The 26,153-nt window shown below is 41.9% G+C and overlaps 1 protein-coding gene across 1 annotated transcript in view; it reads right to left on the reverse strand.

Annotated features, from left to right (window-relative positions):
* The window catches only part of MNAT1 (MNAT1 component of CDK activating kinase), a 118,052-nt gene extending 91,905 nt beyond the window's left edge, over nucleotides 1–26,147 (reverse strand). Inside the window, exon 1 of the mRNA XM_039733066.1 lies at nucleotides 26,058–26,147. Coding sequence (XP_039589000.1) covers nucleotides 26,058–26,146 — 89 coding nt within the window. The 5' untranslated portion in view covers nucleotide 26,147. The remainder of the gene's footprint in view (nucleotides 1–26,057) is intronic.
* Between the last annotated feature and the right edge of the window lie 6 nt (nucleotides 26,148–26,153).

Genomic DNA, 26,153 nt, shown 5'->3' on the forward strand with positions numbered 1-26,153 from the left:
TGTAACCTGCACTGCTGTGCACTGTCCTTCCCCTGCTGTCCTCTCCCACAGGCCAGGGTAACATTTGTGCAGCCACACAGTTATTTTTGGGGTTATTTTTCAGCCAGATAAACTCTCCCATTGGGTGCACCACACGGGCAGGTTACAGTCTGAACCAGATCCCTGAACTGAGATCCCAGGGATTTCCACTGGGTGGGAGGGCACAAAAAGCTGCTCTTCTCTCTGTTTATTAGAATTTCTCCTTCCCTCCTCCAAAGCTTTTGGAGCATACCCAGCTAGTTTATCTTGATCCAAAAGCATAAGGAGAGAAAAAAAGACCCAAAAAGTGTCCATCATTATTTCAGGGCACCCTACAATTTGCTTGATCAACACACCTCTAAAAAGCTTAGTCAATGAACAGTTAAAACACAAGCAATGCAATAATACATGGGGTAGCAGATAGAGGGTAAATACTATTTTTTTTAGACTTACTAAAAATAAGACAGCCAAAAGACCATGACAAATTATTTCAGAATACTTTACACCAAGCACACAAGATTACTTTACAGCCAAGTCCTTCCACAACAGAAACAGAAAGCAACAAAACTGAAAAAAAAATTAATTAATTCATGCATTTGAAACAAATCACAGAGTCACTGGGAGCTCATCACTTAAAGAGCACCAAGCAGAGAAAGTGACAGCCCTATACCAATTAAATAACACCTCGTGGTCCCCTGCCATGTGGGGCAGTCAGGAACAGTCACAGGGAACCCAAGGTGGCAGTAGAAGAGCTGCTGGTGTTTGAAAGTCACCAGCAGGACATGAGGTTTAACCTGAAGTGACCAGTGTGGTTCTGGTCAATCACACTCAAAACAGATGAGCTCATCCTATAAATGCACAAAAAGGCAACTAGAAAACCACAGGATTAGGAAGATTGGCTTTTCAGGAAAAACAGCAGAAAAGGCTACTGAAGTATAAGAGGTCCAACCAACAGAGTAGAACTTCATATTGGAAATTGTATTTCTCATCAGTCACAACAGCGAGGGTCTGGAATCAGAATCAACAGGAGTAACAGGAACAAAAAATTAGTTTTAAAAAATTAACATTACTAGTTTTAAAAAGTTCTGTAAGTTAACAAGAGGAGGATTTGATGACCTGACAGTTTTCAATAGGTAACCAGATTTGGTAAAGAAGATTTCTCCAGTCTTATCTACTATCCTGGTTATGTGCTCTAATGACTGAAACCCTGAAACAATAATAGCTCAGGAAGAAAAATAAAGGAGATAGAAAAGCTACAACTATGTGCATCTTAGAACATCTGGGTTGTGCTTGTCTTCCTTTAATTTTTTTTTCAGTATTCAATCATCTGCTCCTTCTGCTCATAACACTGATCACTCTCAGCCATCAGTCTAAAGCAGTCTTCCTGAATTCAACAGAGATTGATATTCTTCTATCAAAAAGCAAGTAATTTATCTTATCCTGATTCACTTGGACCAATTTTTTACATGCTAGACAGAGAAAAGGCAAGATCACACCATTGTGCTTGTCCTTAACAGCCAATCCAACACAGAGAAGAAACTGGAGTAAGAATCCCCAGCCTGTCCTACTTCAGACAAAACATGCAATTTGTTACAGAGATATATTCTACTAGAATGCAAAAAATCCTTTCTGCAGCAAAAGGTGGTGGTCATGACTCAACAAATCATCCTTCCCTCCTCTCCAGTCCCACACAGCCTCAGGGAACTCAGCGCTTTTCAAGGCTGCTGCCTTGTCAGTGAGACAGCCCAAAAGCACCAGTAGCCTTTGAATACCATAAGGACTCAGCAGTATTTTTGCTGTTGAGATTACATGGGTTTTCTGGACTAATGCAAGTAATTTTACATCATATCATAATTCCCCACTGAAATTTCAGTCGATTAGGACATTATTTATTCCCTGCCCTAAAGCACCATTCAGAATTACTTGCTAAATCTCTGTTGGCTTCACTACTGCAGTTTTAATAGCTGGACATCAGAGAAAGAAGAATGATCTCTATGAGCCCCTTTAATACCTCCCAGAGCCGAGCCCAAATTGTTCTGAACATTAAATTACAGAATAAGAAAAGATGCAACTCAGTAACACTTTATTGCCATCTTTCATCCAAGTTCAGATTTAATCCTTCAATAAATCAGCCTAGGCAAGAATGTTTTGAAAATAAAAACGGTTTATAAAATAAAGTGTTTGGGCAAATTTACTTTCTTTTTTAACCTTAAGTTAAAGGAGATGTAAAGAATGAACCCAAACCCAAGTAAAGCCTTTCCTATTGCAATGGGAGTCTCATTCAGGAGTGGCTGTGCTAGCTGGTGCCTGAAGCTCATTGACATCCCATCACCTCCAGCACCTTTGATCCACTGGTGATCTTCAGCACCACAGGCACCTTCTCAGGCTCTGTGCCTGCACTCCCTGAAACTGCACCACTGACACACACAAGTGCCCCAAACTAGAGATTTAACTTTCATTTCTGTAGCCCAACAGATTTTTATTGCACTTTCTTAAATGCTTCTTTCTCTCCCTAATCTTAATATTCCCCACTCTAAGTGCAAGGCCAATATTCATTAGAAAAACCCCACAGCAGCAATTCCGTTTCCCCGCCTCCCTGGTCTCATTTGGGAATCTCCCACTTCCTACCCATTTTTAAGGGTCATTCCTCACTTCATTTTCACATAATCCCCAAACAACCATTATCACATCTTTTCTCAGCATGAGATAAAATATAGACTGTGCTTCATAAACAGTGGGGACCTTAAGATTACATTCTTGGTGGGCCACAGCATGACAAATATTTCAGGGATGTCTTGAAGTACCCTACAATATGCAACACGTGGCCAGTGAAACAAATCTCAAAAAAAACCAACTATATTTTGACTTATTAGAAACAAAAAAAGAAAAAGCACACCAAAACCTCCTTCCCTCATCCCACCCTTGCCACTGAACAGGTCAGGTTTCAATTTCCTTTCTAAGGGTGGCAGAAATCCTGACCTACTTAAAGCATTGTGGGGAACTTTTTCTTTTTTTTTTTCTTGCATTTTAAATTTAATCATTCTAAAAAATTCTTTTTCCTCAAGCTGAAAAATAAATGGCAACTGCTGCTGTAGTGCATTAATCCACCTGGTGAACACCATGCCAACTTTTTGAAGCTAAATTGTAAGGTCATATTCAATGCAGCTACTTTTAGGTATTAAAAAGAAGGAGAACATGTCAGGCCTTCATTAGCTGTGCTGGCATCTCAATCATTTCCTACAGATTGTGGGGAATAAAAACCCAGCCCTACTCCAGGGAAGTTGGAGGGAGCTTCACAGGTTATCAAACACAAAGGACAAAGTGAGCAAACATTACTCACCATTGCAAAGAGGTAACACAAGCTGTTCTCTCAAAGTTGCAGCACATCTCAAAGAATATTATCACAAGAAAAATTTGTGATGCAAATTTATTCTTTCAGTGTTTGTTAGCAGGAAAAGCCACAAGGAGAATCAGTTGCACGGAGGGAACAAGAAGCAAGACAACTCGTATTAACGGAGGATCAAAAAGATGAAAGCAAAAGAGTTTTAACAAAACACATTCTGTTCTTGTTAGTATTTCTCTCAGTGCCCATTCTGCCACAAACCACACAAAGCAGAACACCCCAGTGAAGTTACTCAGCCGAGGATGCAGATGCTGGGACAAGAGGGAGGAGGACACACAGCTGCCTCCCCACACTGGTGAGATGATCATGATCAAATTGTTGTCAAATGATTTGAAGCCAGATAAATATCCACAAATCTGTTCTTCATTATGTGAAGTTCCTCCCATGTACAGCAAATTCAGAGTACACATTGCTGGGATATTGTGTGTGGCTTGTTTTTATGTGTGGAAATAGCCTATAAGAGTATTTTTGGATGCCTGTTTTAGCATAAACCCCACCTGCCACCCTTATGGGACTGGTCTTAGTCATTTTGCAGAGTATTTTTGTTCATTCCTATCCCTGTGTAATGTTAACAGGAAAGACAAGAGTTCTCCATTTCCATTCACTACTTCAGCTGTAAATATCACACAGACAACCAAACCCCACCATTATCCACGGCTCCATCCCTGTGCTTTGTGCCACCAGAGCCCACTACTCCCCCTGATTAACTGAAGAGCCACTGAAAACAAGTAAGAAAAAGGAAATCTGGCCCAAGATTCAGATGATCAGTTCCAGACAATCTTTGAGCTGATCTGTTTTATCAAAACATCAGCTGAGGAGCGCTCCACAATGCTGCACGTTCTCTCAAAATAAACCACACTGCTCCATAATTATACAGGATCTGTGCACATATTCAAAAGCAGCATTTATTTCGGCTCACAACTGAATTAAATGCCATGTGTAAAGAACATTGTTCCTGGCCTGAGAAAGTGTGTATAGTATTTTCCCAATCCATATAAATCACACACAATAAATGCTTGATATTATCTAGTGCCACTAAAGCAGTCAAATTAAAACAAATCAGGAGAGAACACCCTTGAGCACACAACTCCAGGAAGTTTTAAATACATGCTTTTTATATGCTCCTAGTCTCAATCAAATTGTAAGCTATACACAATAATGAAAAGGATTTTTTTCACAACCACACACTCAAAAAATAAAAATTAAAAATCAATATATCTATTTTACACATGATTTTTTGATTCTACAGGTCCTTCCAAAAAGCAATAGCCACTAGCAAAATCCATTATATCCAACAATTGGGAGATCCAGTGAAGACACAAAATAAAGTATAAACTTTTCAGAAAGTAATGACCCCTCCAATTCCCCAGTGTTATGTGCACACATTTTGGGGTGCCCACATAACACTGCCCACCTCTAACTTTCTTGACCAAAGCAAGCTGCACATGTGCAACATATTTAATTCTCTCCACTCAAAAGTGAATCTCTAAGGAGATACCACACCGAAAATCTACTCTTATCATTTCATTATGCTATTTTATACTCATGCTATTTATAACACATTTTTGTTAATTTCTCTAAAGCTCTCAAGATTCCTGTAAACTTCAGCGACTTCCTTAACTTTCAATTTTAAAGGGCAATTCATGCTGCTTCCACCCCCTAAAACCACACGCAACATTTTGGAGAGAGGTTTAAGGCATTCCATAGTTTACCAGCATTTTCTCCAAGAAACATTAGGATGTTATACAAAAGTGATCACTTCCCTACTCTCACAAAGCCCACAAGCCAAGTTTACTAGTAATTATAAAACAAAAGGGATCCAAAGATAAGGAAAAGATGGATTGCTTGTAGATACTGAAGATTGCACCCTGACTATTGCACACAACAATTAAAGCCTCAAAAGAATCCAGTCAGGGACCGGGCTGTGCTCCATGAGTCAGTGTCATTGTGCAATTCAGGTACCTGAAAAGCAACTACAGCTCAACTGAAAAAGCCATTTACAGCCCAGCCAGGGCAGAAAACACCATACTGGGTGCTTTCCTTGGAAAACCCTGTAAAACAAGTTTGGTGACCCACTGCAGCACAAACTGAATCCAATGCACAAAGTCAACCAGTTGAACAAAATTCCCCCGTGAAAAAATATGCTACAGTTGGTCATGGAAATCAGAAAGATCAGGCCACATTCCCAAGATGACTGAACCCAAGAGAGAGACCTGCCCTGTCTGTACAGGTGAAGCAGAACCATTACCTGCTGCCCTGCCACCACCAGCCCCCAGTTAACTGGGGCAGGGGGATGTCAGCCCCAAAACTGAACCCATCAACACACCTCGATGAGCTTGCAAACAAGCATTGCCCAGGTCACTAGGAATAAATAAATGTGTACATTAATTCAGTGATCCTGGGGATATAATATTCTCCTTTCAGAAGGCATTTCAATGGCTCTTTATGCTTAGTGTCATACCTCGACCACTACAACATGCTGAGCCTTCAAAACCATTTTGTATTAAAAAATAGAATACATGACTCAGATGGTTTTAAGACATAGATGCTTACTAAAAAAAAAAAAATACTCCACCCCAAAATATCACCTTAACAGCAATATATATTACAGCTTCCAGAACTGACAAGTACTCATCTGCAAAACTTCCAAGCAACAGAACTGAGATATGTGTGAAATAATGGGTTTCTGAAGAAATCAGTATTATTAAACACTGCAAGGAAAGTTCCTTGCTGACCAGCCCTTAAGTAATTTTAAGGCAAGGGAGTGCCAAGATGATCAATTTTCACCTTTTATCTGAAAGTGTTCTCATGGAACAAAGACTCTCCCCCACAAAGGAGTATTTCCTGCTGGTCATTCCCTCTTATCTGGTTGCTGAAGACCTTGCCAATACTGATTGGAGCACTCTCACTTCTCAGGGCAGCTGCACTTAAACCACACAGATACAATCACACCCCACTGCTGCCCAGGCCCTACAGGTGGAATTAAATCTCGGTCAAATTCTCATAGGCTTTAAATGATAAACTGTTAAAACTGTGGGAACGTGCACAGTGGAGGCAGCTTAAACATAATGCAGTTTAATTGCACAAATATGTGAATGCACTAATAGGATAATGCATGTTTAGGTTCTGCTAGTGAGGCAGCAATTGTCACTCTGAGCACAAAGCCTGACAGTTCATACTGTCACCAGTACCTGCCTCACAGTGAGCAGTGAAAGACAAACCCATGTGATTTCTGCTCAGCAGCTTTTATCAAAACCAGATTCATGGGAAGCTAAATGGTCTATTAAACGGCCAGGCCAAAAGAGGTTCTTTGGTTTTGACAATATACAATTAAGTCACTTTTCACATGCCCAAAATATCCATTTAACAGGCATGTTAACACTCAAGACTTCATCACTGATAAGCTAAAAATGTGTGGCTGAACAACAGCTCACAACTTGTACATTCTCAGACACAACATGTCAAAATATGAATATGTTCAGGTCTATTTTACTATGAAAAATAATGGCTTAATCCTTCAGTCAGTGACTACTGGGAGAGGTGACCTGGCTTCAAGGCACTCTGGGAACTGAGGTCTCAAGGAAGAAGGGGAAACAAACCCTCAGTATTTGGTGGGCTTCAAGGAGGTCCCGGATTCAGCTCCATATACTTATTTGAACAGTCCCACAGGTATCACCAGTAAACAAAAAGCCTGTTCATTACTGTTTGCAAGACCAGGCCTCTCAAGACAATGGCCTACTGAAAGCAAACAAAAAAAAACCCTACGCAGAAAGGAGAAAAGGAAAAAAAAACCCAGAATACAGACACTTGAGAAAACACTTACCACATGCACTGGATAAATCCCATATAGCTGGAGTTTCTGCCTTTCCTAGCAACAGTGTGGGTCCAGGACAGCCCAACATTCACCTCTGCAAGCAGCCCCAGCACTGAGGCCATCCTTGTGCCACATATTGTAGAAAACTCACCAGGAACTACTTTTCACTTGCTCTTTGCTACAGACAAATACTCTCCAGCCTTTGTTCAAAAACAAATGCTAAAAAATAATTATTAGGTTTTAGACTAATATTAGACTTTTTAGACTTAGATTACTAAAAGGTAACCTGAACACTCATCCAGAAAAGTGAGAGCCTAAATGTGACACAGAACTCGGCACAACAGACCACAGCCTGCTCTGTTCCACTCCAATACAAGCAATAATCTTTCCACTGCTAAAATAATAATTCTCTGTCTGCTCTGCAGGAATGACTTGTGAACCATCAAATTCACAGAAAAGCCAGGACAAGAACTGCATTGCCTGAGGGCTGGTCCAAGACATGGAGTCTTTCACTCCCTGTTCTGGAGTCAAAAGTGTACATCTTTGGGCACAGCACCAAAAGTGCAGACACTCGCTCATGGCTGTCCTCCCTGAAGATGACTTTGCTGCAAAGGTCACAGAGCAGAAATGCTTCCTCTGTGTTTCACAGGCTGCTGATGCCACGTGGGGAAAATGCGTCAAGCCAGTCACTCCCAGAGCATTAAGGAAAACCGGTTACAAGACAATAGCCTTCCTCAGTTCTGAGGAGTGTTTACAAATGTGATGAATGCCAGTGTGTCCTAGCATGCCAGCTTGAAAATAAGTCAAGCACCTGGCCCTTAGCACAAAGGCTGACTCACCTGTACAGCATCTATTCCGCTCTGAAAAGACCCCGAGTTTAACACTCCTGGCGACACAAAGTACTCTCATGATGCTGATGGGAGCGTGACTTTTCCTGCCCTTCTCTCCCTCTGCACACACCAGCACCGACAGAAGTTGTGGGATGGCTGCCCAAGCCAGGGGACAAGAAAGATGGGGACAAAGATGCCTTGCATACATGTGATCTCTCTGATAATGCACGACCACCCCCTGACACCAGCTCCTGGGGGAGGGGTGTGAAAAAAAACCACCACAGATATAAGGAGCCACAAGTACTTAAATCTATGCCCTATGAAGTTCTAATTCCAGTGTTATTTCCCATCCCATCCTGGAGCTCCACTGGAAACTCATGCATGAGACTGGGCAAGTACTGTAGCAGGAGACATTGTATCAACTAACTCGGGAGGAAATTGTTTCTTGTTCCTACTGTATCTTCACCTTCCCTGCCCAAATCTATTCACACTACAGCTCATCCAAGTGTTTTTCCTTTCCTTGTAGAGAACTGTGAGTCGGGATTCATGAAAGGTCTTCTGGCTACTACCAATATAAACAATGTTCAAAAAAAAAAAAAAAAAGAGAGGGAGAGAGAAGAGAAAAAGCAGCTTGGTGCCAAAAAAAAAAAATAAAAGAGAGGGAGAGAGAGAGAGAAGAGAAAAAGCAGCTTGGTGACAACAGCCATGACACATCAAACTTGTTTCACTGCCATTCCTATTACCTTCCAAATAGATTTTGCTCCATATTACTTTCATTTTCATTTATGTGGAGAAGAAAAATAGGCCAAACAAAACCCATCACTCTCGTGAAGGACCATATTGTGCACCCTCCTGGGTAATCTCTCATACCAGCTTTTCATTCACTCTGGTGACAACATTACAAATCCACTGTGAACCAAATCCCTGCACAAGTTTCGAAAGAACCATTAAAAGATCTAAACAAGAAGAGATCTGAAAACTCTTCCCCCACTTCAAGAAGAAAGTTGTCTCCTCCCCAACACAGCTTTTTTCAAATTGCAACACTTTCAGTAATCCACAAGTGATCCTTTTATTTTCAGGAGCAAACTTTACATAACATGAAGAGGCAGTTCCTTGCCATTTGTTTAAGTGAAATCCCAATCCAAGCTACACCGTGTTTGAGCGAAAGACAAATGGAGCCTCTGCAAGCTCAGGTTGTCAACTTAAACAAACATCTTAACTCCCACAGTAGAGACTGGGGAGATTGTGTGGGGTCACTGGAGATCAAAGCCTTTTCTGCATGGCTGACATGTCCTCAGAGCTGTGTCCTCCACGGGCACTTCAGGCTGCAGGAATGGTACCAGGACAGCTCTTTTCTGGCACAGCACTGCAGTTATCAGCAGAGAGACATGCAGGTACCTCATACAGATTCATAGATTTATTTCTATGGTATCTAATATGGCTACTACAAGTGCAAAGTCAAGTCTAGTCCTACAGTAGCTTATCCTGTTTTAGATCTGCCCTGCAACCTCTACAGCAGCACATGTGCCCAGGAGCAGTACAAGGAGGTAATTCAGCTGATAACCAGTCTAAAACCCTAAAAGGGATGACCTTCCTGAACTGATTCACCATTCAGTGCCAAAAAAGGGGTTGGAACATACAGATGGGACAGGCATGTGACACAGGGAACACCTGGATTTTAATTAGCTGGAGTAACCAGGGAGGCTCAAGTGGAAGTCAACACACTCTTGCAGCCAATAAGTTTTACTCTTTTCTTAACCACACCACCCCTTTTCCTGTTGTCTTTATACATAAAAGGCATCACCAGTGATGTCTGATCACATCCAAAGCATAAAAATATTTTACACCAATCTGGCCAGTAACAAAGCTCATTTGTGCTGGAAACAGAATGTGGGGAGAGCCATAACATTTTGGGCCCAAGCAATAATAAAACCACTGGAAAGGGTACAACCACAGATGCCTGGCAAAGGTAAATGTAACACAAAATTTAAGACCTTCAGAGGTAGCCCTGCACATGGCAGGGGAGTTTGGTACTAGATCACCTTAAGGTCCATTCCAACTCCTTAACACTCTATGATAAAATTTGTAAAAATGCCCAAATTATGCTGCACAGAAAAGCTGAAGTATAATTTCCTTTACTCATGCAAACACCCTTTTCGGGAATGCCCAGCAGCTCCTCACGGGATTGGCACATTCTAAGTTTAACACTTGACATCAGGAGGCTTTCAAAAGGCTGGTTTTGTTTGCTGGGGAAGCAGGCTGTGTATTTGAAGACAAAGTGTTGATGGAAAAGTAGTTCACAGAATTCACAGAATCACAAGGTTGGAAAAGACCTTCAAGATCGAGTCCAACCCAGCCCCAACACCTCAACTAAACCATGGTACCCAGTGCCACATCCAGGCTTTTTTTAAACACATCCAGGGGTGGTGACTCCACCATCTCCATTCCCCTTTTAGCACACATAAAAATGTAGAGACCCCATAAAACCATTTTGATTTTTCTCATCAGTAAAATGAGGCAGCACTGTTCTAATATCACAGGAGAAACACAAAGGCACTCAAAGTTTTATACCAAGAATGCTAAAGAAAAGGAAGAAATCAATGCTCCTTTTATTCATTGCATATGCTTGATATGTCCAAAAAGTAATGGATTAAAATATTGTGATTATAGCACAAAACACATCCTGCAACATGAAAAATACCATTCTATATCCATAATAGTACTCTACCATATAAACAGGGAAACCACACTAAGCCTGAGTCCTTATCTTGCAATTTTCTCACTTTTGGGTGCTAAACTCTAAAACAAAGCTTGGAATGTAGCTTTTATGCACTATCTGTACATTCCTCAACAGATTCCAGGTAACAATACTCAAATTATCCTTGAAGAAACTGGAAAGAGAATTCTGGAGATATTAGAAAAGAAAAAAAGAGTTTTATTGATGTAGTTGCTCCAATCTTGCACAAAAAAATGCTCTCTCATCATGAAATGAAGTTGGATTGGTGTAATTATTAGAGTCCCTAGTCAAAAGCTGATCTAGGCAAAGACTGGCAAGTAGAAGGTCTGGTATCACTCAGAAAAAGATGAGTGACAGCCATTGAAGACCTTTGAACTGATCACATTTAAAGGGGTAGATGACACAAACCTCCACCTCTCCCTGATCTCATTCACCTTCAGCTTCTACTGTAAATAGTCCAAGCCAAGTATCAGAAGTGACAGTATTAGGACAAACTCCAAGTCTGGTGCTATCAACTTATCTTAAATAAACTGTTTGTCTGTGTTAAGTAAACTATTTAACAGAAAAACAACTGTCAGAAAAAACTGATGTACATTTTTTAGAAGTGAAAATAAATAGGAGAGGTTTGATCCTGAAAGTAATCATCACATGCAGATTTTTCACTATTTCTGTGGGCTACTTGCACGGGTGAGGCTACTCTGGCACTCAAGCACCTGAAAAACTGAGCCAGTCTTTTAAAACAACAGCCTGGTTAGCACAGTTCCTTCATCCACTCTTCTGCTGTACTGCTCTGCATTCAAAATGGCTAGAAAATGGGAATGCTAAGGAGAAATTTGAGTTTTTGTAATTAGCCATCATAAATTCAGTAAATATGGATATCAGTCCACAGTAGAAGTGTCTATCACTGACACAGAGCTGGCACCACCCAGGGTGAGGTCTTTAGAAGAGACCAGCACAGCAAACACCCACTTTCCTACCTCAGGACATGTCAGATTTAATTGCCCACACCAGATCTGATCTTGTAAGGAGGGAGTCTCTGAAAGCCTTGAAAATCATTGAGGAAAGCATTCAAAAGGTAAAGAAGCAGTGTTCCTGCAGGGCCATGCACCAGGGAACAATCCAGAGCGGGGATTACAATGCACCACAGGCTGTGCTGCATTTCCCACAGCTCCTTGCCCTGGGCAGAGGCTCCTGTGGCACCAGGGCAGGGTTCAGGGCAGCAGTGGCATCATCCCTGCCCCATTGTGGCTCTCAGGGACTGCCCCCAAGCTGTGCCAAGGACACTGCTCCCGAGCTGCACCTCCCAGGAGATGCCAGCACAACCCCTTCCCTTGGTCTGCACCGAGGAGACGCCTCCAAGGACAGGAAGTTCTAAGTCTCACTAAAGGTTGAATGAAATTGTGGGGCTGCTTCACGCACCTGAAACAGTTCAGGATACCCATATAATGTGCTCAGCATACTGCTTCCATTTGTGAAGCTGCTAAAAAGTGTTTATAAAAATATATATGGAAAAACATCCTGCTGGTGTAACGCTCCAAATCATTGTAAGAATAGAAGAACTGTCAAAAGAAATCAGGATACAAACATGTGCCATACAAGTGTAGCCTCCTCCTGGTACTAAACTAATATTTCTTTTGAAGAAAGTTAATAGATAAAACAAAAAACTGCACATTGCCAAGAGTGGTATTCATCCCATCTCCTCTTTGTACATTACTCTTTGTACTATTACAAAGGCAATACTATGTGAAGTAGTTCTGGTTATTAAATTTTATGTTTCTCTACTCAGTGGCATCACATTCTATGTGGCCTTTTTCTGCAATTAACATCCCAAACACAAATTAAATATTTATGGATAAATGTCAATTACGATTATGAGAAACAATAAAAGGACCATAAATTAAATAATGCAGATAGAACAATGAAGTACTTTCACATGACCAAAACAATGTTTCAATGTTAATGCTTTCTTATTCTAATTGAAAATGTAATTACGTACTCATAGGTGTCATTATTGCATAAAATTTGGTAAACAATACTATTTTTTCAGCATTATGATTAACTCCCAGTAAGAAAAAGCCAAGCAAGCCTGATTCCTTCTTCCAGCAGTGCAACAGTATTGGATGATTCATAGGTATCTCCAGTTTGAGACTGTCCAGAGTCAGTAGGGTATTTACACAGCTATTCCTAGACTATTTCCATCTTCTGTAATTCATTATCCACAATATTATATTTTGTTCAGTATTACCAGCTCTCCCACATACCCAAAATATGTTCCCACTATTGTACTTTTGAACTAAGGAACTAACCCCAGGCTTGCTAAGACATTTTTTAAAAATAAAATTAAAAATGCAAATACTCCAATATGACACTGGGATAACCACCTTGTTGTTTTAAGGTCATTGCTTCTGTTTGCTGATACTGATCTCTACCAAAAAAAATAAAAAGGTCAGAAACAAAACATTTTTACCAAATTACCAAAAGCAGCCAAAAGTCATCACTGACAACTTAAGGAATTGTAAATTACATGGGATACGCTGTTCACAAATAAATCAGATTTATGGGTATGTTCAGTTGTTCCTGTTACCTGAAATTAGAATTAGAAGCTCATTAAAAATGAATACATTTCAGAGAATGAAGAGGCACAGCATTATATTGATGAAAGCTTCATTAAATTTTCAATGATAGAGCTGCTTCTATATTTGTGGAGGAAGGACACAGTAGAAAGAAGTTGGGACAATTCTCCTTCAACCAACTTTGCATCTTTCCACTCTAGAATACAACTGGATTTTAAAACAAAATGTTGGACTAATTAGGTGTAAGAGAAAGTAACTGTGGTCCATTATATTCAAGGAATGGTCACTTTCAGGTCAGCATTTGTCTTGAACATGTTTGCCAATTATACAACTGATACTCCAGAAGAAAGAAACCGGGAGGGAGAAATCAGGTTTGAATGATCAAGCTCATGTAAAATACAGGCTCTGTATTTTATCTGAACTCAATGGCACAGTCACTTAGAATATTCACTTTAAAAAAAAAAAAACAGAGTATGGGAAATGAAGCTTTACCTAGCAAACAGTAAGAGATAACTTCCTGTGCAAGCAGAAATGTAAATCTATTTATCAAAGTCATGCAGTAATGCAGCTTTGTTTTTACTGCAGAGACTGAAGCCAAGAAACAGACAGAAAGCAAACGACAGCCAAGCCCACTACTCAACCAAATTTCTCATATTACCACTGGCAAGGCAGACAATTAAAACCTCCATATGTAACACAGGCTACATGAAGGAAGGCAGAATCAAAAACGCAAAAGTGAAAATTCAAGCGGTCTGATCCCTCTTGTGGTCGTGCACCACAATATAAATTTAATATATCTCCACATTGTGCTAGCCAGTTTCCTTTGGAAAAAAGGCTTATGCAATCAGGCTGCTGCTCAGCTCCTCCCCTCAATATCCATTACCTTATGTCAACTAAGGCAGGCAGCGGGGCAGAGGCCTCAATGGCATGTTATTCCTCTAACAACCTGTACAACACATGGGCCAGGCATTCCATGTTTTCCTTACAGTTACTGTGCATGACCTGCCAGGCACCAGGATAACAGGTTGCCCTTTGCAGTTTGTTAGGATCCCACCTCTTTCAGGTTTTGGGCAGGCAACACTCAGCTAACACACAGGCAATGCCAGTTTATCCTCAGACCTTGCTTATCCTGCCCTGCTCAAATCCTGCTTCGACACGTTTACTGTTTTTCTCCCCCTCTCCAGTTTTCTTTGGCATGCACAGTCAGCATTAAATAACTGACCTTCTCAAAACCACCATGAGGTAGCATTATCCCCACATTACCAGATAAGGAAATTAAGCCACTATAATTAATGCTTGAAGCATGCCCAAATTTCACATTCCTGATTTGAGAGTGATTAGCATTAGTGCTCTACAGGATTTCCTCTGCTCAAAGCCTGGCTCCCAGGGAGGGCAGGAGCAGAGCCAGAGCCTGCACTGCCACAGGGGCATCCCATGGGCACAGCAGAGCCCCTACAAAATGCTGCACTGTAGGGCTCCACCCCAGGGCTCTGTAAAACACTCCAACACCCAGGTGCTGCTCCAGCCCAGTGAGGAACACAGGATCTGAGTGCCTTCTGCCCCCTTCTTCTTCTCCTGGCCAAGATTTTTGTAGCCAGGCTTGGCTAATTTCCATTTAGACACTCACAGCCCTTCACCACAATGCTCAAGCACACACACTCACTGCCCTCACCTCTGATTGCCAAGGTCTCCCCACGCCTTTATCCTCCAAGAACTTCACATCTGGCTGCACACTTCCTGAGCTCCAGTTTTTCCTCACTTTTCCAAGATTGTCCCAAATCCTTCCCTAGCCCAGTCATCACTCCTCCTCTCAACTTCTCATGTAGTCACGTCCCTTTCTCTAAGCAAGTCTCCCTTGTGATCTTTGCAGCTTCCTTTATGCCATACAGTCTGGAGCCAGCCTCCCCTTTGGGCCACTCCAGCATTTCAGTTTCCCCAGAGCCACAAGGTGTTTCCCAGTCACACCTTCCCTGCAGAACAGAAGACTCCCTTCCAAAGTCTCCCAGCTGGCAGCAAAGGTTTCCCCACAGACCCCATGCAATTTGAGCTCCCTAACTTCATCCCAAGAAACAAATCTGCAAGGGGCTGTTTCACTCATCCATCACAGATCCTCCCCAGGTGAAGGCAGCTAATTCTGCACACACCTCCTGCATTACCCTTCCCCAAAACCAGGCAGACAGAATAGAAATCAAGGGTTTGTTTGGCAATATTTTGTTGCAAGAGTAGCAACTAAAAAGTTCAAAGAAATGCAGCACTTCTAGACTAAGCTCAACAGACAACTTTCTCTCCAGCTCCTGAATTCCTCCAAGCCTGCTCAGCAACATCCCTCACCCTGGCGTTGCCCTCAGTCCTGTTAACCTCCCTCTCTCCCTTCACAGAACACAACCATATCCCAAAATTAGAGATAACTTCTCATTTTTCCCCTAAAACAAGGGATCTTGGGGATTTAAAGGCAGCCTCCCATTTCTAGTTCACAGCACATCAGTCACAAGCTTATCAAACTACACAATTGCCACTGACAGTCTTTCCTGACGTCGTCCAGGGTGTGCAAGGACTATTTTTTCAGTCTTTTAAAGCCTACAGACACTACTCCCAGAACAATCTGGACTCTTCTGTTTACACAAGGCTATTCATGTACTCACAGTAAAGATTACCTAGCCACTAGTTACACCTACAGATTGTTCCGTTCCTAATCCCCACAAAGATACCTTTTTTTTTTTTAACAGATAAACACATGACACCCTGCAAGTAAGACAAGTTAAACATTTGTCTGCCTGCACTTGTCTGGGACCAGAGATCTTCCTCCTTCACCCTGGCTCTGAGGGCAGCTCTTGCAGTACATCTAATCCCAGTGCCAGACTTTCCTGCCCAGTTAGACCCAACACTTCCCATTCTGGCTCAGCAGTCTGAAGGTGTCAACATTGGCCAAACCACTCCCTTGCCTTTTGCTGTCTAGGAACATCAGTCCTCCTTTGCCACCCTGGCAGAGGCTGGCAGTGTGGCCACACTTCTTGGAACCAATAAAGAACTGAAGAGCACAACATTCTTGGGAACTTTCACCTCACCACTCCTTCTTAAGAGGAAACCAACAAAATACATTTCTTCTCACTCTGTCCCATCCCAATATTTCCTGACTCTCAGCAGAGCCACTTATCTTCTCTAAAATGTTAAAGATGTTGTCATGTCCATGTTAAACCCAGGATTCTGCAAATGCTTAGACATAATCTAACCTTAGTGCCAGCCATTGAAGCAGGACTGTGTGGGCACAGCAAAAATCATTACCTCATGTTTCATAATTTGAAGCCAAAGTATTTATCAGACAGATGACTTCCTCATTGTTCCTTTGTGACAGAGCCATCTCGTTCTCATTGAGCTGAACTTACCTACATTCCACACAAAAAAATCTGCAAGAATTTCCTTATATATTCTCTCCCCACACACATTATATTCAACACAAGAACAATTTAATATCATTTTCAGATTATTAAAAAAATATTTTTAGCTATGACAAAGTTTAATTTTGTCACATATAGCAGCAGCTCCTGCTAAGATATTTTCTCAGATCTGATCTCATCAAAATTAATTCTTGCAAAATAATTTTTAAAAAAGAGAAACCAGGTGAATGTCTTTACAAAACTCAGATCCCTGCTAGGACTACTATTTGTGACTTTTACTGCAGCCAGAGTGGTCTGTGAGGAAACATCCACTGCTCCCTGCATATCATCAAACCAAGAGAGGGAACCAGCAACATGAAACTGAAGTGTCCCCAGTGCAAGCTCAGCACAGTGCCTGTGCCACAGCCTGCTACTTTCAGGGAATTTTCCTTATTTCCTCGCCAGATATGAACAGTGGAATATTCAATTCAACTTTCAAAATGTTGACCTGGCTTTTCTTCAGACTTCACCTTCAGTTGTCCGGGGGGGAGGAACAACCAACCAAAGCCCCAAAAAAAGAGCAGGCACACAAATGCAACTTCTGGGCATTTGCAACTTCTGGATCTGCCCTGCTGTGAATTTACAGTTACCAAGACATGTGCTTTCTAAAATGACTCATGAATCTATTTGCTTAATTTCATAAATATTAAACTTATGCATATGGCTTATTAACATCTGACAGCTAATGCAACCACACAGGAGCAAGCTCATTGTCCTTTTTCCTCACAAACCCACAGAATTATTGGCTTCAATTAAAATGAAGTAGATGCAATTAAAAGAAAGAGAAAAGAAAATCCTGCCTAACATGAAATTGTTTAAGCAGCTCTTGTCTTTGCCTTCTTTTTGAGAAGCACCTTTTTCACCACAGATTTACCACACCCGTGTCAGACCATTACCATAGTCAGACATGACTATGCATTCACCCAAACAAGTGTTGGAGCACTCCTCAAGCTGGGCACCCAAACCCACTTCCAGGACCACAGAAGCACAGAATGGTTTGGGTTGGAAGGGACCTTAAAGATCATCTCATTCCAACCCCCTGCCATGGGCAGGGACACCCTGCACTGGAACAGACTGCTCACAGCTCCATCCAGTCTGTTCCTGACCGCTCCCAGGGATGGGGCAGCCACAGCTTCTCCTGCCAACCCATGCCAGAGCCTCACCACCCCCACAGCAAAGAATTTTCTTCTAATAACTAATCTAAACCTGCTCTCTTTTGGTGTGAAGCCATTCCCCCTGTCCTGTCACTGCAAGCTCCTGTGAAGTCTCCAATCCAGGCTGCAGATTCAAACAGACTGAATTTCCAAAACCAAGGAAAAAGAATTTACTTTTCCATTTACTGACTGGAGAGACAGGATATAAACAACAGCTTTCCTTTTGCCAAGGTCACAAGGAGGAGAACCATAACTTAAATTTCCAAAAAGTACTTACAGGGAATGAAGAGTAGAGCTCTGTGAGCTTTGCTAAGCAGACAAGAAGCATTACCAAGCAGACATGGCAATTGATAGCTCAACAGAGAAAAGAGAAGATTTTCTAAATATGCCAGTTTTAAAACAAAAGAATTAAACTGAGGCATTAACACCACTTCATCAGAAGTACCAAGACCATGACTCAGAGCCAAATGTAAAAGCAAATACCCACTGTCAAAACTGGATGGCAGAAGGAAATAATCTCTTGGGTATTTCAGCAGAGATTTAATCACCTCCCATGACTAACTTGCAGAGACTTTGGAAGCCTAATGGGATGGAACTGGATCCAAAGAGCATCTAATCCCAATTAATAAAACCAGGAATAACTCCAAAAAGACAAAGAAGAAAGATGACCTAGATTTTTATTCCCTAAGAAGTCAGGAAAAAGCTTTCTTTCAGAGGGAATATATCCCCCTTAACATTAAAATAAATTGTTTCTTCCTCTGAGGAAGTAGACAGGCTTTGGTTGTGCCATTACTTCAATCAAGCATCAGTTAAAGCCTCATAGTAGATCTGACAAAGTGAGTAAAAATCTCCCTGATGTGTCTCCCAAGTCACATGGAAGAAACTGAGAGAATTCTTTCAGAGGTGGAAATTATTGGGAATGAAATACATTTACATAGCTTTCATTACTTATCTCCCCAAAGCAAAGCAGGCATTTTTAGGACCACACCAAGTTCCTGTTCTGGTTGAGATTTTCAACTGCATGTAGTCCCAATCTGCTTTAATCCACCAAAATTGTTCATGCCTTTCATACAAGCAAGGATTTACCATCCAGGAATCTAAGCTGAGTAAATAACAGCAAAAAAAGATGCCTCAGAGACAAACAGAAAACTTGCTCTCCCAGATAAGCCAACTTTTAAAGCATGCAGCTTCACAAAATGGTTAAAAAAGCCAAATTAACATTGTGTCCTAGGAAAGTCCTTCCTTCCACCCTATTCCTACCTCATTTGTAGACACAGATTCCTAAAGATGACCTTGCACCACCTCTGATGTCTGACTAACCATTCGCAAGCCACTTTAACTGACCCAAAAAAAAAGCTCATTTTCTGCCAGATCAGCAAACCAGATCAGTCCCTGCAAGGGTCTGGTAAGTACCAAAGCCTGGTGGCTCTTTTCCTTGTGCCTGCTGCCTGTTCCCAAATCCTGAATCCACACTTCATGGCTGAACCAGCACACCCATACTTGTTTGTGCTCCAAAGCCCACACACCACTTTTTTTGGCCTAAAAATCATATCTATTACAGCCAACTTTATGTGTACCAATGACAGGCCTGAATCATTGTCCTTGTATATCTTGCATTCAAGGTATTTTCTTTAGGAAAAAAGCTTGCCAAATCAAATTCAAATGCATATTTAAGCCCCCCCTAATTCCCACATGCTCAAATTAAAAGTTACAGGTCTGACAGATCTTCACTGCCTACCTCTAGTTTAGACTTCTTCACTCAGACTCACTTGGCTGAAATACAGTTTTATGTTATTTTCCACAGTCTCCAGGGCTTCCCCCCATCCTAGAAGAAAGGCATTTTCTTGAACCACACTGCAGAGAAGAATGCAGCAGGAAGCCAAGCCATCCTTTCACTTGGAAGGGGTTGAAACAAGAAGATTCCAAACTGTTTTCCAACAAGTCCAGCCCCACGCACTGGCATGAGACCCCACTCCCCTGAATTCACCAGGGACATTCCTACTTCTACCTCCCAGGGAATTCGACAGCCACAAAACTCCAAAAGCTTCTGACATTAAAATAAATACACAAATAATGAAACCTCTGTTTCTTCACATTGCAGCTGTTAACACCTCAATTAGAGCTCTCCAAGGATGCACTTTCCCCCTAATGACTCCCTGGAAACACCTAACAGGGTGCAGGGCAGATTAGAGAATCCCCACAACACATCTTGGAGAACTGATGTCTCCCCTGAGCAACACAAAGCTGGGTCTAGAGACAGTAAGCTTTTTTACACTGTCTTCATTTTGAAGTCTTATTAACAAATTAAATGAGAAATAAATACATCTCCCTCTGGGAACAGGAGGAAAAAACCCCTGTATTTTAGTAAGGAGCCCAGACACCTTTCCACCTCTTCAAGACACGAAAGAGCCCAGAAGAACTTGTAACTAAGCAAGTTCAACTACCATCTGAGATTGTGGCGGTACATGAACAAACCCAAAACCACCAAACTGGCAGCAGCTGAAATTGAGCTTCCCAGCTTTCTGTGGAGGCTGCTCTGGTCCCTGAGCCCTTGTGTCCCAGAGATGTCAAGCTTGGAAAGGACACTTTGTCAAGACAGCACAGCAGCTGGCATTACACTGGGAAGAAGAGGAATTTCTTTGCTTTTGCTGGTCTGCAGAGACCCACATTTCCTCTCTCCACAAGCCAGGATGGCTCCCAGGTAGCTGGAAAACCAGGACTGACTCCTAAGGAAGAGCTTTACACACCAGTTTCCTTCCTGATCCCTATAAAAGGCAGTGGGATAACAAAGGTGCACCAGCAATCCCAATTAGCTACCTTTTCTACCTAACATTTTTGTGTCTCCTCCTTGGAGACCATATGGTCCAAGTTTACAGGCAAGAATAAATCTCTTTACCCACTCCTGTTTGCAGCAACAACCTTAACGTTCTTTTAATGCAGGTTTGGGTGGATGCATTTCCTTTTCTCTTTATGTAAGTAAATCAGTGGGACATGCTTAACCTGCCTCCTAAAACTCAACACAGGCCATGAAATCCAAGCAGGCAGAGTAAAAGATAATTCATGGTCTCAAGTGAAGCCAGGTGGATTACAACTCCATTGGCAAGCATGCACCCAGCATCTGCATGCTTAGAAAAGACTCTAGGAATTGTCTGAAAAACCAAAAATTGTCATGCATGCACAACGGATTTTGAATATAATTCTCGAGTGAACTTCTAAAAGAAAGCAAAGCCATCAGTGCACCTTAGGAACTAATGCATTACAGGACTTTAATCAAGCATTGCTCCATAATTAGACACACTTTTCCTTGCACAAAAGTTTTTTTTAAAGCCAAGTATCTGATGCCTTGAACCTCTGTTATACTTAAGAAAATAAACTTTAAAAGACATTCATTACTCTTGAACTAAGCATTTCCTTACTAAGTCCCATCCTAGAACAACTTTTAACTGCTAATTTATCATCCTCCCTCCCAGTGACAGGGAAGATTTATAGTGGAAAAGGCTTATTTAACATTACTCTGATGCCAAAAACACATGGTGCTACACTTTTGGTGATATTGGTCAAGAAGCAATAACCAAGGAAAACAAACTACTAAGGAATAACCCCCCAAAAAACCCACTCCCACAATGGTAAGGCTTGGCATGATTCTATTGGAATAAACTGCAGTGGGATCCCATCCTGAAGGTTGTTTATAAAAGACCAAATGTCTGATTTCATCCTCTTGCAGCCACCTGCCTGTCCCTTATCTCCACTGCAGCACTGCTGTGCTTATCAGCACTGTGATCCCACTCTGCCAGGAGCACATTCCAGAGCCCCACTGCCCATTCCAAACCTGCAGCACTGGGAGAGAGCCACTGGGAGTTTTCCAAATGGGCTCAAGCCACTGACACGGGAAGAGATGCAAAGGATGAGGGAGGAGAAATGCTCCCTGCATGTGGTGCCAAAATCCAGAATCGATCTGATGGCAGGGTCAAGGTCACAGTGAGAAAAGAGAAGGGAGGCCAGCACAGGGATTTTCACACGTAGCCTCTACCTCAGATGAGATTTAAATGAGTGAAGTGAGCAAGAGGAGAAGAATGAACAGCCAAACCTCCAAAGCACAGGATTTCACAGCAAGAAGAACCTTCACTGTAACCATCTGTCAAAAAAAGAAAAAAACAGGACATCTGTTGCCCAACAAGTTCTCAGATATTCTGAGGTGCTTTTTTAATATAAGAGGTGAGAAGAAAAAAAAGAGGGGGGGAAATAAACTATTATAAAAGAAATGGCTCTTCTAGTTTCATTCTAATCAGAGGGCAAGAACCACCCAAGAACATCCAAGTGGAAACAACCTGGCTGACAGAAGGCATAAGAAGACAACTCTCACAGTTCTTCAGAAGAGAACACAGTCACAAAATGAATAAAATGAACTCCTGATAAAACCACAAGCTTTCTGAAACCCAGATGAAAAAAAGATCTGAAGCTTACTGACAAATCATCTCAGCCAAGTAAAGGTTCTTCAATATTTTAAAATTCAAGGTATTTTGCAAAAGTGCAAATCACATCACTGGAGGTCACTTCATTACATGAACAGCACAGTTGACAGAATAGGAAAGGTCAGGGCTTTAGGAAAGAAACTACCAGGAGGCAGCACTGAAGGTAAAATGAAAATATTCCTTCAGAATGCCTGCAATGCAAGAAAGCACAGCTGAAGCAGGAGCGCATTAACCCACTATTCAATGAGAGGGAAAATCTCTAACAGATGATGCCAAAGCACTTGGGGCATTTTCTGCATCAATCTCCACTCAGTAAGATGGATTAGCTGGCTAATGTAACTCATAGCACAGCAGAAGGAGCAGGAGCCCAGGCTGGAACTGGGAAATGCATTACAGCAACTGCTCCAAAGCTCCCGAGCCAGCAAAGCCGCGGCTCTGAATTTTCCATGCAGATTTATCGGCACACTTCAAACAAAAAGCACCACAAAGGCAATGTGCTTCTGCAGACAGCTTAATGAGCCTCCATAAACCCATGGACGTGTAGTCCATAAACCTGTGCACTACAGCCAGGGGTTACAGCATTAGGAGTACTTCAAGGTTTTCAAATCTGGTAGATGTAATATTTACCCTTTGAAAACTGACAAGAGAAGTTTTGGATCATCTCTGCTCTCTGCATTAAGCTCCAACAACCTAAAGAAGGACTAAAGCACCTGCCTTTAAAGAGCAGGAAACAAGTACACAGGAAAACAGACCAGAGTCAGGCTTACCAGATCCTGGGAAGATGCCAAAATAATCTGAGGAAAAGCCTATCTCCTGCACATGTCAGATAACAGAACGGAGGAGATTCAACACACAGTTTCTTAGAAACAAATTTTATCAAAGGAATATAATTCCCTCCAATGACACAGTAACAATATAGGTAGTGAAACAGCAACTACAGGCAATGTAGTTTTGGTTTAACTGGACTTTTGACACTCTTAAACTGACAGCCATATAACCTAAACAAAAGCAGAACATACTGAAGCACTCAGAGATGATTACAAACCCACACCCAGAGATAAGCTATCATTATTTCAGTCTGAGAGAAAATTGGTAGCAAGCCCATTCACATGGCTTTAATCTTCTCACATTCTCCACTGTTACAGAAAGTAACCAGGGGAAGAGGGGTTTTAGCAATGAACTTACTGCAGGCAACTTCATATTTTGCTCTGCCTCACTTGGATTTCTTACGGTGACAAGCAACAATTTCCAATCTCTTCCAGACATTCTGTCCACAAACTACACATTGGAAAATATCAGGATGTTAAGAGAGAATAATCCCAGTTTCAAACAACTTGGATGAAGGGTCTCATAATCCACAGTCACTTGAAGCAAATAAAAGTCACCTGAAGTAACAAATTGTTTAACAGAGCAAAAAGGTAATAATAATAATAATCACCTGTACAACACAACGTGGAAAACAAGCTTGACTTCTGTTCTGTCCACAGATATGCTGAGTGGTAATGTGCTAAAGAATCTGAGACATGTTTAACATAAATCAAATGTATCACTACAAAAAAACTAAATACATCAAGAGTCATCAGCCTGCCTGGATGAAATGCAGGTAGGAAAAGAATGAAAAAGAACACAAAATGAAAAGAACACAAAATCATTTTGACTCTGGCTGTTGCACTAATGACTCGGATGGAACACCATGTCCAGCTTCAATAAAATGCAAACCAAGTGGAAAAGGGCTAACAAGACCCAGTGAGAATAACTCCCAAAGTGTAACCAAAAAAAAAAAAAAAGACATTAAAAATCACTGAAGAGAAGGGACTGAAGCAATGGGATTTCTTCAGAGTGAAAAACACCAAAGAGAAAGCCCTCAAAGTTTTCCAGACATTCCTACAAAAGAGAAGTAATAAAGAGTTCACAAATGTAAAAAATTCATGGTAGAGTTCTTAAATGCTTCAATTATAGCAAAGAAATTTAGATTGGAAATTAGGAGTAGTGTTTTCAATTGTAACAACTGCAAAATATCAAAATACATTGACTAAGGATACATCTCCATTGGAAACTTATGTTAGCTCATTAAACATCCCTTCCTTGTGAATGAAATATGATGAATTTATGAGAACAAGTCAATTACCTCCTTCCATTCACAGGTGGGTCATCTGAGCTTCTAGATGAGCTACTGTGAAAATTTATTAACCATTACTAAGAAACAGCTTCCAGCATCAAGGCCTTGTAACACTGTATGGAAACAATAAGAGATATACAACCCTGAGGGAGCTCTTGGAAGGAAAACACAGAGGAAAAGTGGCACACTTGAACCACATTGAGATGGAGAGTCCTTAATTACAACAAAAACAAACCCAGAGATGCAAACGACAAGAGCTGGGGTGCAGAAACAAGAAGCAAGACAAGAACATCAACCCCAAACACGGTGCCAGCAACTGCACCCAGTAAAGCTGAAAACACCATTAACTGTCTGGAGCAAAACTCAGCCACAAAAAAAAAAAACAAACCCAAAACAACTGAGAAGCAAAGCAGGAGAGCAAAGTGAGACATGCTGTCCTCTGCTGGAAGCGGCTCTGGAGGAGCCTGGAAGCCCATCGGGACCACTTTGATCATCCCTTTGATCTCTGGGGAATGCAGGATCCATCGCTTTAAAGCCGCCCTGCCGAGGCCACCACCACACCTCCATGGCACGAGCAGAGAGCAGGAGCGGGGAACAGAACGAAAAGTAAACCTTTTTTCCTAATACAACAAGATAAATCCTTCCTTCATCCTGCTCACTTACAGCAATGTACCGAGGCAAGCAAAAGCTCCCAGGCTGCATTTTTTCAATGTCACTCACACGTGGTTTAAAAACATACACAGCACAGGAAAGATGACGAGACAAAAATAAAAAAAAATATATAGAAAGGGCTGCTGCTGCAGTACTGGACTTGTATGGGGTACATCCAGAAAGAATTTAGAGTACAGCCTTTCAAACTTCCACACTAACTAAGGATGGCTCCAGATCTGAAAGGGAATGGGCTCAGGCTATTTGTGACTTCAATCAGCAGGACTTATCTGTGACAAAAACAGCAACAGCCACTGCTGGGTGCTGTATAAGGGCTGAGTTTTGGGAGGAAAGGGAAAAAAGTAATGACTGTTCTTGGGGGAAAAAAAAAAAAAAAGAATAAGAAAAAAGAATGAGTTCAGACTACCATCAGTACAGGTTCGCAAGAGGATTTCCCAACACTTAAACTAGCACCAAACCTTCAGCAAAGCACTCTTCATTCAGCAGAACTGACACATTAAAATAACACAACAAAACACCTTTTTCTCCTTTACTCGAGCACAGTTTTAAACAACAAACGTTTAACTCTACGGGAAATGCATTTTTCCCTTGGCACGCCGAAGCGCGGCAGCGCTGCGGGACGGGAGCGTGTCCCGCGGGTTCCTCCCGGGAATTTCACCGCACAGCCGGCACCGAGGGCGCTCACACCCACACCGGAGCCAGCCCGGGCTGGGACGGGCCCGAGCGGCCCGGAGCCGCCGCCGCCCCCGGACCGGCCGGGGCAGCGACCCCTTCCCCGGGCCCCGCCGGGGCTCCGCACCGCGCCCGCTCCCCCCGGGGCCCGGCGCCACTCACAGCGTGTGCCCGCAGACGTTGACCATCAGCTTCAGCGAGGGGTTGCGGTACTTGGTGGTCTTGCACCGCGGGCAGCCCAAGTCGTCCATGGCCGCC

The sequence above is a fragment of the Passer montanus genome, unplaced genomic scaffold (genome assembly GCF_014805655.1).
Source record: "Passer montanus isolate IOZ18808 unplaced genomic scaffold, ASM1480565v1 scaffold82, whole genome shotgun sequence".
NCBI classification, from domain to species: Eukaryota; Metazoa; Chordata; class Aves; order Passeriformes; family Passeridae; genus Passer; species Passer montanus.